This window comes from Rhopalosiphum maidis, chromosome 2 (assembly GCF_003676215.2).
Source record: "Rhopalosiphum maidis isolate BTI-1 chromosome 2, ASM367621v3, whole genome shotgun sequence".
Classification (NCBI taxonomy): Eukaryota; Metazoa; Arthropoda; class Insecta; order Hemiptera; family Aphididae; genus Rhopalosiphum; species Rhopalosiphum maidis.
Genome location: NC_040878.1, coordinates 44,128,150 through 44,140,899, shown reverse-complemented (window position 1 = coordinate 44,140,899; position 12,750 = coordinate 44,128,150). Strand labels below are relative to the sequence as shown.

Here is a 12,750-nt window from a genome sequence, read left to right as displayed (position 1 = left end):
CGTATATATATCTGTGTTGACTTTGTTCGTAGTCTCGTTAATATAATATATGCATACATTTACTGCAGTTGTAACCGTTTAATTTCAGTTTTTATTTATATCAATTAATTGGACCGATAAATAAATCATAGAATAAAGAATTCAATATCAATTATTTGATGTGAAATTACAATGAGGTAGGTACTTTTACATAATTGGGAAACCGAGCATCATCGTCACGCGGATTACGGGCAACTTATTCTGTCTGTTAGTAGGTATTTAAAATACCTAAATAGTAAATATTATATTTTATTCGTAGGTATTGATGATAAATTTTCGAAGTAGGTACTAGATCATATTATAATCGGTCAAATTGTCATCATGGATCATTTTAATTCTGCAGTGCTAGTTGTCTATAAAACGTTAATTATTACCATTATACATTTTTAATTAAACGGTAATTTTATCTAAGTACCTATTACATTTAGTCCTAGTGATAAATCTCAAATAATATAAAACCTACTAAAAATGTACAGCATTAATGCATTGTAATTAGATATAGTAATATATTTATAGTATAAATAAAAAATTAATGCAATGTTACTATTATATACTATTAATTATTATCATATTTAAATCTAATAGTACCTATAAGGCTATAACTAATAAGTTATTAGTAATAACTATATCTCCTACCCGAGTCTCAAAGTAAATCTTGGGTAGTAAATATATAAGTCATGTTAATATAATATATCCATTTTGGTAGTATATAGTAAATATAGTAGATATATTAAAGTATTATATTAGAATAACTACTATTTATAAAATTATAACCAATGGTTTTGAGTACCTTTTTTTATTCGTCCGTTTGATCAATTCGCACAGTCCTAGTCAAGGTATATTATCAATACTCAATAGTCAATACACCTATTGGTCCATGTATAATAATTGATAATGAATAGAAAATAACTAGAAAATACCAATTAAAGTATTACTATTAAAGTGGATGTATTTTATTTATATGATTTTTATACTCCACGATCTATCTTGATATTTAGGTAGGTACAGCCGGCACAGGCACTATATTGGATACAATAATAATTAATAGTCATTTTCATGCAATTTGAAATTTATTATTAGGCCAAATGTACTATTTCCACAGATAAAGATTTTAAATACTATTCATATGATATAAACAACAAGGTATGATCGGAACATTTTGGCAATCAGATCCTTTAGTAGGCACGTGATGTAGCCTTAGCGTATTTTATATATTAATAAATAATAATAATAATTTAATGACAATATGATAATATGGGTAAGAAAATGACATGTTGCGCAGACTTTAACCAAATCTAAACCTTTGCAATAACGCGTTCTTTAACCTAATCGTTAAAACCACATTGGTTATTATTTTATTACTATAAAAGTTTTAACTATAATATAGTAAAGTAAGTGTATTATACTTATATAGTAGTTATAGGACTACGAGTATACGACTGTAACATCGAACTTAATTTTGAGTTCTAAAAAAATATCTTTTATAGTTATTTTTGAGAAAATATATTGGCATAAATTTAATTATAAATATACTAACTAAACTAAAAGTGTAAAAAAAAAAGTCAAAATAAAGAAATGCAGGTACTTATTGAATAAAAAAAGAAACTTACCTACTATTATTAATAAAACTAGTGATCAAATAAATTCACAAACAACTATTTTGTCACAACAAATTTCTAAAAAAATCAAAGCAAAAGCACTATTTTCATTTCATGAACACATTGGAAAATAAAATTATCGACTAATGACTTATAAGCACTGTCGAAATGCCTTAAGGTATTACTAGAATGCAATGCAATCTGCAGACGACATTCTTAAATCTACTATATATGATGTCTAGAAAAAGTAACGTACAATCATACATTAATTCTTTCTCGTATTTAAAAAAGTCATAGATAAAAATATTATGAAAAAAACATATACCTACCTAGTTTATGTTCTCAAATTTTCACTACGGGGAATCGTTACACCATAGTCATTACACAAATTTCATAAAAAAATTAAATCTTTAGTTTAGATGGTCTTACTTTTAATAAAGAAAGATGGCAGACGCTGAGGTATATTATAATCCCTGAGAACCAAGACTTATATAAATGTATTGAAGTATTAGTCATAAAAATTGATGATATCACAACAATAATATTTTGTCAAACACCGTGAGTCTGTGAAAAACGACTAAATAAAAATTTTAGTCATTTATTAGATAGATCTTTAAATACTACAAATATGTAATATCATGAATAAATGCTAAATAAATTTAATCAAAGTTGGAAGTACGCTTATTTTGTTCCAATAATTTATTTACTTATGGCGAGTACCTAATTATTTACTTTACATGACATAAAATAAGATGAGCATTTATTCAGTGGCGCCCACAGGTTTGCCATAAACCAATGCAGTTATAATATTATTAGTCCCCAAATTTATTTTGGTTTATATTCATATTCACTTGATTAAAATAATTATTTTCCAAATGCTAGCTTATAAGCTATAATGCTCTAATGCATAACGCTTCTCAATTTCTCATATTTTCCTTAACTAAATTTAAAAATATTACAAATCCACGACCAACATATTGTTTGGAAGGTCTCGAGACCAACGTGAACCAGTGCAATTGGACTACTTGATAGGTACTCTACATGGGTGCCTCTGCATTTATTCACGATAGGTATCACATTTTTATAGTGCTTAAAGATCTAATAAATGACTGATATTTTTTTTACCTACTTTGACATTTTTACACAGAATGTTTTTGTTTTGATCTATTATACTTTTTTTTTTTTGCCAAAAAAAAACAAAGAACGGGTGGAACTATTTACCTCAATACTGCCACCCGGTTGATCTATTATACCTAAGTGGCTAAGTATCACTGGTATCAGTGAGTCTGCAACTATTTTAAATACAGTTTTATGGATTCAGGCAGGTGCGTAAACAAAAAAATATTTGAGAGGGGGATTAGGTTATACATTTTCATACTTATATGATCTAACCTAACCTATAACCTAATACACAATGTGAATAAAATTAAAATTATATTTACCTTCCTTATTGACAGAAACCACTTTTGCTCTATAAAAATATATTTAATGATTTTCCTGAAATTTCGGGGAGGGGGGAAATTTGAACCTCTAAAATCCCCCTTGTGTACGTGCCTGGACATAGGTCATCGAGATAGCGTTACATGTTTATTTTTCTCTTATCTACAAATTCGCACATCTTATCATTTAGATTTTTTTCCTTGTTGATAATCATATGTTTTCCGATGTCTTTCTCTCGTTTCACGTTTTTTCTTCAAATTTGTTTCTGAAACCAAAAATAACATTTATGTATTTTTATAACACTAAAGTCTAGTGATATTATAAAAAAAATCGTTTCTACTCGTCGCGGTTCAAATACATATTCCCCCGTATTTCATCAATTTTTAATATTCGTTTGTAGGTACGTCTTGTTTCTTAACGTTAACCAATGACCGCCCGACTGTACACAATGTGAGTTTTCGACTGCCAAACATGAACGTCATGGACCAAATGGCCGTCAACCAGAACCGGTCACTGTTCGAAAAGTACGGTATCCCCCTAGCCGATATCGACTTCGACTATGTGAAGACTTGCGAGGATCCGAAATTATTGAAACGCATCATTAAAATATTGGAGTGAGTTCATTGTTTTTGTTAGGTTAATTCACCATATCATTCTATGTTCAGAGTATTTAAACGTTAATATATTTGTCTAGTACACTAAAAAAGAAATGATTCAACAAATCCATTTAAACCCACTAATTTTCTTTTTAATTTAAGCTTATAATAGTGAAGCATATTGGAACAATTACAGTTTTAATGAACTGAAATTATGCTTATTTTTTTGTTATTGAATATCATTCTTATGTAATCATTACTAGTTTTTATATTAAATATATAAATATAATTGAAACTCTTTGTCTCGTTGTCATGGTTTTAGTTGATATAATTTATAATATTACTTTATACCTATGTATACCTAGATAGATACGTTAGTAATATATCTTAAACACATTATTAGCTATATATTTACCTATGGCCATAGCCCATAGGTATAAAATAATTATCTTATTTATCCATAATTAGTTTAAACACTTGAATTTTTATTTTAATATTTAGCTAGATACTTACTTTTTTCAAGTTTTCTAAATTATTATTGATAAAATTAGTTAAACTTAAGTAGATTCATTTGTGTGTATCATCTTATTTTATTAATGTTTAACAAACCTAAATTGACATTAAGCATTTCAAATTTTGTGTTGTTAGCTTAAATTTGAGTTTGAATTAACCCATTATCAAACTTAAATGTAAGAACATTTTAAACTTTATTTAATATTATTAATTTTTAATAACTAATAAGTACCTAAATACAGATAATGTTCTTGTCTTTAATTTTGTTTTTACTCTAATATTAAAGCTAACAACACAACATTAAATCTGCTGAATGCATATATGTTATGCAATATTAAGACAGAGTTCATTCATGCGGTTACAATGTTATTTTAAGTAGAAAGCTTATCATATTTTACAATTTTTAGTTTATAAGGGTTGACCAATCAAGCTATTTTTTTTCATTAAATATCTACCTATTTTATGATTAAAATTTGACTTTATAATTTTTATATTCATTTTATCCTGTAGGATAGGGTATATGTGTATATATATATCATATAATATGTTTATTACCTATCTACATTATAATATAATGTAATAATATAATATCTATAGTGGTTAAATACCAGTATCAAAACTAGAGTAAAAATGTATATTTGAACTAAAAATATAATTCTAGTTATCATTAATCTAAGCAACTTTAAGAACCTTTTGAAATTCAATTTTTAACTCGTCATTGCTAATATGTAAACATTTTCTGTATATAGTTTTTAAGTTGAAAAGCACTGGCTCATTCGTAATTATATTATTTTCTTCAAATTTGATTGTACCTTATGAATTGTTTAAAAATAGATTTACAAATTGGCAAATATAATATAGTATAAAAAATATTATTTTTTTTTTTTTGGAAGGGGGCCTCAGCCCTAAATCCCTCCTCCTGTATCTGCCATTACCTACAATCAGTTAAAATTGTAAACATTAAATCAAAACCATTGGAAATATTTTTAAAAATTAAAATAATGTACTTAGTAACAAAATATGTATAATTTCAGATCTGGAGAAGAAGGATTTTATCCTGCACTATTGAGGGCAACTGAAACTCGTTTACGCCAAATTAAACCAGATGCTTCAATATTGAATAGAAAACTTTGCTTTGCTCAAAAGTCTTCTGATCTATCAGTAAACAAAGATTATGATGATGAACTTAATGATGTGACTGTAAGTATAAAAACTTAATCATTTATAAATTGTTGAAAAATAAGGAAAAAAATAGTCAGTATTTCTTCAAGTTATAGTACATTTTTACCATGTTCTTACATATAGTGTAATTATCTATTTAGTTAAATATCCAAAAATTAAATGTATCAGAAAAACAAAACAAATAAAATGTTTTCTATATTTTTAATCATTAGAATAATTAATTAATTTTGACAATTATAACTAATAATAAATGCAGTTTATACAATACTATTGTTATAATTGAATGGTGCATGAGTAAAATGGAATATGTTACTTTTGGCCATTTTTTTGGTACCATCTTGGAGAAACCCTTGTTTTACATTGTACAAATGATTATTGTATTATTTCTTATTTTTTATTAGCTATAAATAATGAAAAAAATCATCAATTTGTTAAAAATGTTAAAGATTTTTAAGGAAGATATTTGAATGCATTGAATCTTATTAGTTTAAATTGAGTGTTTAAGAAGTTACAGGACCGATATATTAGTCAAACATATTGACCTGTATATTGGGTCTTGATACTATTCAATTTATACCAACTTTTTTTCTTAAAAATCTTAGTAATTTTTTCTTAAGTTGAATATACAAAGTCTAAACATATTGCGCTAAAATTAAGTTAAATTAAATTTATTAAAGTTTAGATTATTCAATATATTATTTCACTTTCTAAATAAATAAATTAACTAATTAACATACTTGATTGTTTAGAATTGGATAAAAAAAGCAAATCAACAAGAAAAAGAATTGTCATCTGTAAGGCAAAACTCAAAAAGCCTCATGAATGGTCACAGTGAACCACCCGTTCGAAGATCTATTGATTTAACATCAATGTTCAATAGTGAAAAGGTATTATTATAAGTTAAAATTCATTGAGAACAATCAATTATACTAGCTTTTCTTCCACATGCATAAATTATTAAAATGTGTTTACTTTTTAGCCTGAACAGGAATTATCAATGCACAAAAAATCTAGTGTAAAACATGAACCATTGGGAGCCTCATATTCTAAATGGGATAAATATGATCCTGATGTCGAAATAATGAAGTTGGATAACAAAGAAAAGATTGACAAGTTACAAGCGCATAAGAAAAAAAATATGAATTCAAATTGTTTGTCAGTTGGATTGAATGATTCAAAAAGTTTTAATGATAGAGTTAAATCTATGAAGAATTATGTAGATACAATGTCTAAATGTAAGTGATCCACCATCAAATTTGTATCATTCTTGCTATTCTGACAACATTACACATATTTATTTTATTTTTAATGGAGGGCCTCAAGTCAAAATTAATATTAAATTTCTAAAATGTCAATTGGATATTTATATTAAAAGAATTTTTAAAATGCTTACAATTTAAATAAGTTTTTTCTTATTGTATAAAATTAAGTAATTTTTAGTTATAATTACTTTATGTTATCTCATATTTTTACTTAACTTGTATTGTTAAAGTAAAATTATTATTCAAGATTAACCATTCACTTTTTATCCATTAACTTTGCTTAATAAATTAATTTTTCAAGTTTTATTACAAAACAAAGAATATATTATTATGTATTATATAAAGATATAAACTATACCCATTAGTTTTAATGATTGCACAAACACTTGTAATTGAAATCAAATTCTGAGAAACTAGTGATTTTTAAATTTTATTTTTGTTTAAATTTAAACATTCTAAATAAATAATTTAAAATAAAATATCTGGCAATCATTCAGCTTTCTTAAAAATTCTAAATATTTTGTAAAAATAAACATCTAAATTGTTTTAGGTGGTACATTTAAACCTCAAGACTTGGCTATGCGAGAAAAAGAACTGGGAAATGAATGTTTTAAATCAAATGATTACGAAGAAGCGATTTGTCATTACAATACTAGTATTAGTATTCATTCAACACCTGAAGCAAGAAACAATCGTGCTATGTCCTGTAAGTATAATATAAAATTTTGAAATCTATAAGTTTATATTTTCTTTAATTTTTTCTAAATAAATCTATATTATTTTCATTTTGCATTATAAATATACTTTCTAATTTTTATAATTGTTAATTATTAATAATTGTACCAGTTGATTTTTTTATTCAAGAACCCTTATTATTTTTATAACTATGTTTTGAATATTTTTTAGGTATTTAAGCTGTTTCAAAAATAACAACTTTTTTGAAAAAAATTATATTTTTCTTTTGTTATAATTTTGTAACTCCTTATTATAGAGCACTATTTTTTTGAGTATATACTTGATGCAAAAAATTTTAATAAATTTGTTCATGAGTTTTTAATTTTTAAATACTTATAAGTTACAGCTTATATGGATGAGCATAATAAATTAATCAAGAAGTACCCCACAAAATGTTGGTCTACTACTTTGCTTGTTCATACTTTAAATAATTTTCCAAAATTTAATTTTTATACATTAATATACTACTTATAATATTTTACTTTGAAATATGAACTTATAAATGTATGTAGTCATTCAAAAAAGTAAAAATTTACTTGATAATTTTGTTTTAAGTATTTGTATTTATAAATTTTAGTTATAAAATTGAAAAAACATGAAAAAGCATTGGACGATTTAAGAGAAGTGATTGAAAGTGACCCAAGAAATATAAAAGCACATTATCGAAGAGGGTCATGTTATAAAGCTATATCCATGTACTGCTTAGTAAGTTTTGTAACATATCTTATTTAATTGTTTATCAGTTATAGTTATTTAGTATTGTATTGTTTCTATGATAGGCATTAAGATCATTTGAATTCACATTAAAGTATGATTGTAACAATGTAAATGCTCTCAATTCTGTAAAAGAATTAAAAAATACAATTACAAATATGCATCCAAAAAAATTAATTAGGTAATATTTATATTAAAATACCAAAATATATTAAATCATATTTTATTATTCTATAATTTCTTTTTCTAGAGTTCGTGAAATAACTAGGCACTATGATGAAACTGTATGGGATATAGAAGACCCATTCCACGTGTCTTACATGGAACTTTCTGAGTTAAGCAAAGACAGTGTTGAATATGTTTATGAAGCCGATTCTTTTGGATGTTTAACAGAATGTGTTTGTCAATTGTGTCCATGGCACGAGTGGCAGCAGCGTAAAAAAAAATGGGGTCGTCACAAAATGTTTAAAAATGAAGGACCAAGAAAACGTTGGCAATTTTTAACACCTGATATTGTGCCTGTATTATTGTCTACGTCTTTAGCTCCAGAAACTCAAAAACCGAAAAGAATGAACGTTATTGAAATCAACTCTGCTAAAATAAATGGTCATCATAATCCAACGGTTCTTATTTAATTTTCAAACATTATATCATAATTTTATTCACTTTACTGTGATAATTATATTTATATTATTGTATATTTCAGAAAATTTGCAATAATGGAATTAACTCAGCTAAAATGAATGGTCATTATAATTCAAAGGTTAGAATTTAGTCCTTGGACTTTTGTTTATAATTATATTTGGATTATTGTAAAAATTATATTGTGAATTTCAGAAAATGAATGGTAAAGAAATCAATGGAATTGATAAATCTCCCTGTAAAAATTGTGATAACAACGAAATAAATATAAAACCAGTTTCTAATGTTCAAGAATTTTTACAAACCTGGAAAATAGCCAGTCAAAAAAATAATTATGAATTATATCATAAACTTTTGCGGAGTATTAAACCAAAAGATTTACCTAGGGGTAAGTACTATCATTATTGTTATTTTCACATATTGATACATGACTTGCAAATCTGAATAATGAGTGTCCAAATCATAGAGAATTAATATTTGTAGTTATGACTATGTTATGTGTTAGGATATAAAAAACTAAAATCCTTTTTATAACATTCAATTAAAATTTAAAATGCATTTACTACTTACAATGTATTGTAAATAAAAAATAAGGTTATATAAGTATTAAAACCATGAACATTAAAAATTATCTAAAGGATGTCAAGCTCATATTACTGAATGTGTGGTCAGCATAGTAAATTTTACATTCTGAATTATCTATTTTACTTTATTATTAAATTACACCTATTTTAAAATATAAAAGTATGATTATTATTTACAGCACCATGTAGACTTTTATTATTATTTTAATTATGAAGCAAGTTATAAGCATAACAGAACTATGGAGACATGGATAGGCTTTAGCCCCCTCCCCCAGAATTGTTGGGTAAATGTATGTGCTTATAAACATATTAGTATTAACTTTATTTTTGTCTACAATATAAATAAATATAATGTTTCATACATAAATGAATAATCATTCATTCAGTTTTAAACACCAATTAATTTGTTAGAAAAAATGTGTAGGAATCTAGCTCGGTGGGAGGGAGCTAACTTAAAGGAATTGTTACGCCTATGATGTTAGACTTGTAACACATAAATGACTTTAAAATTTATTTGTATTACTGTTTACTTAGACTTGATTATCTTAAATAATTAATGTCTAATGACTTTGTATTTTATTTAGTTATAAGTACGAATTTGGATGAAGAAATCATGTCTAAGTTTTTGGAAACCCTAAACCAGAAATTTGATCCTAATCATGAATTAGATCTTATTGTAGAATACTTAACAGCCATGACCAAAGTTAATCGCTATAATCTTATTGCAAAGATGTTAGACAACAAAGTTAAAGAAGGTAAAATATATATTAATAACTATAAGTAGATTTTATAAAAATATTTTTAACTATTAGGTTCTTTGTATTACAAACTTCATCAAAATCTATAATTTTTGTTATCAATTTAAAAACTTATTTTAAATTTATTGAAAATATTCCACTTATTTTTGTTGATATGCTCACAAATCTATTATTAAAAATATATTTATTGTAGCTTTATAAATCTTTTTTAACACGTTCAGCTTTGATGACTACCTGTAGTCGTCATAGCACAATTACTTTTATTCGTTTTTTAAAATATTTGGCTGCTTGTCATCAATTATTTTACTTAGTATGGCCATTCAGTATATAATTATCATAACATCTAGAACAACAAACAGCTTGTTTCGATTTCCAGGCATTTTTATGTTTATAATTTGTCTGGTCTTCACGAGTGTAATATTATCAATATTAATGCAGCTGGTAGCTCCTGACTTCTGAAATGTACGCGGACGTAACCGTGTTAAATAACTTTAAGTTTACATATATATTTAAATCTGTATGGTTTACTTTAATTTTTGTTAATAAATCTTTTTAATCGTTATACTTATAATAAATATTATTTAAAAATATGTTTATAAGTTTTTTAATAAAATGTATACTTTATTTTTCAGGTATCCAACCACTAATAGATCGTGTTCATCGCCATATAAATAATAATTTGTTCTCATCATTATTATGATTTTTAACTTGTATCAATGATGTGTTACTCTATTTGAGTGAATAATTTCAAGATAATGTTCCACTTTTTATGACACAAAGTATGTTGTATTGCGGTCTATGCGTTTTTGTTGTCCAAGAATTTAAAAAAAAAAAATGTTTAAATAAATAATAAAAAAAAAAAAAAATGTAATTTCAAATGAAAACAAAACTATACAAGTCTGATTAATATACCTATCAAATCATTTTAACAATTTAAAATGAAATAAAATATAGTATATAGTATACCTGTTTAATGTTATTAACAAATGTGTGAAATTTATGTTAAAATAATAATTCAATACTTTTATCACTGTGCCGGTTAATTTATAATATGTATTTGGACTTATTGGTAATATGTAAATGTTTTATAATACATAATATTTTATCTTTTTAGTACTTACTTTTGTTGAGTACTGACTAAGATTATTATTTACAGTTCAAATCATAAATCAAACAAATATTATATTATTTACTCTTAATGTGTAAAAATGTAATTAATTAAAAAATCGATAATCAGCAGCAGATCTAAAGTTAGCATAAATTATTTTAACTATTTAATGCATATTATTTTTTATAATATGATACAAACAACTCAAATATTGAAAATTATTGTCATGCCTAGATTAGGACTGATTAGGATTACTCAATGTTTTGGTGTTAAAACTACCAAGCAATTTTATTTAATTTTGATTTGATTGTAGATAATTTTGCATGTTATATTCTTTGCACAATGTTTTTTTGTTATAGAATTTAATTCATTTTTATCAAGTACTATTTTAGTTGTAGTAATTAATTTATTTACAATTTTAATTTATTACTAGCCAAGTCCTAAATAATAAATAATTTAAAATCAATTCTAAACAGTTTGTTTATTATTAGTTTTCTGTGTCTGACGTCTTTTGGGATTAGAAAAAATGTTTAATTTTCAACTTTAAGGTTATTTCTGATTGAAAATGGTCAATGTAAAAATTACCAGTATTTTTCAAAATAGTCCCAAAAAAATAGGTGTAATGGGAAATTGAAATTGTTATTCAAAAACAAAAAATTGTTGTTACCTGGTTCTTATTGTTATATACTAGACAATAAAATATAATTTTCAAAATTTTTTGTTCCTTGGATGATATTCATAAATATTTGAAATTTTCTAATTTTTTTTTCAATTTATTGATTATGTTTGAATTTGTAATAAAAAAGTTGGCAGTTTCCCATATAAGTGGTTTTTAAAGCAATTAAAAATATATGTCTTTTTTTATACATATGAAATTTAAATTTTAACAAAACTTACAAAAATTTGATCTATTTTCAATTCTAATGGCTTTGGCTTGAAAATTTAAAACAAGTTTTAGGTAGGTTTTTACTGAATCTAAAAAATATGTATGTATATTTTTCTTATTTTCTAGATATTTGGATTTTTAATTTAATATTTAAATGGAAAATAACATATTATTTTGTTGAAAATCAAAAATATTTGTGGGACCTTGGATTTGCATAGTTTATTTCATAGAGTAGTCACAGATAACCTCCATATACTATAGCATCATTCTTTCTTAATTTTTTTCATGGAGGTTTTCAATTAGTTTTGCAGTTTGGTGAGGCATTTGAATAGCTTCTTGATTCTTATTTTGGTGATTATTTTAGCTTATATGATATAATATACAAAACTAAAAATAAATTATGTTGCATTTATTCACAGACCTAATGTACTATATTCTACTAGAGAACATTTAATAATTAATTATATTACATTTTAAGATTGTTTTAATAAATTTATTGAATAATAATACAACTTGAAATCAGTCCATTCTATACATATTCATAGATATAATATATAAATAGTAGCGTATCATAATATGATTGTATAATGTATATTGTACAAGATGGATCAAAGAGCACAATATCACCAGTCCCAGACGCTAAAGAGTCTGATATGTTTTTTTTTTTTTTAATAATAAAAGTATTGTTTTAAA

At 24.7% G+C, this 12,750-nt stretch overlaps 1 protein-coding gene across 1 annotated transcript; it reads left to right on the top strand.

Annotated features, from left to right (window-relative positions):
* Positions 1 to 3,548: 3,548 nt before the first annotated feature.
* On the top strand, positions 3,549 to 10,942 carry LOC113553120. Its single transcript, XM_026956282.1, has 12 exons — positions 3,549 to 3,691; positions 5,221 to 5,386; positions 6,118 to 6,255; positions 6,348 to 6,603; positions 7,181 to 7,336; positions 7,943 to 8,070; positions 8,145 to 8,260; positions 8,330 to 8,702; positions 8,786 to 8,842; positions 8,917 to 9,109; positions 9,890 to 10,060; positions 10,696 to 10,942. The coding sequence occupies exons 1-12, from the start codon at positions 3,549 to 3,551 to the stop codon at positions 10,761 to 10,763; spliced, it is 1,965 nt and encodes a 654-aa protein (XP_026812083.1). The 3' UTR covers positions 10,764 to 10,942.
* Positions 10,943 to 12,750: the final 1,808 nt, after the last annotated feature.

Coding starts and splice junctions, on each gene's coding strand:
- LOC113553120 (XM_026956282.1), top strand. CDS start 3,549: ATGAACGTCATGGACCAAATGGCCGTCAACCAGAACCGGTCACTGTTC. Junction 8,261..8,329: donor CATCCAAAAAAATTAATTAG/GTAATATTTATA, acceptor TTCTTTTTCTAG/AGTTCGTGAAATAACTAGGC. Junction 8,843..8,916: donor ATGGTCATTATAATTCAAAG/GTTAGAATTTAG, acceptor TGTGAATTTCAG/AAAATGAATGGTAAAGAAAT.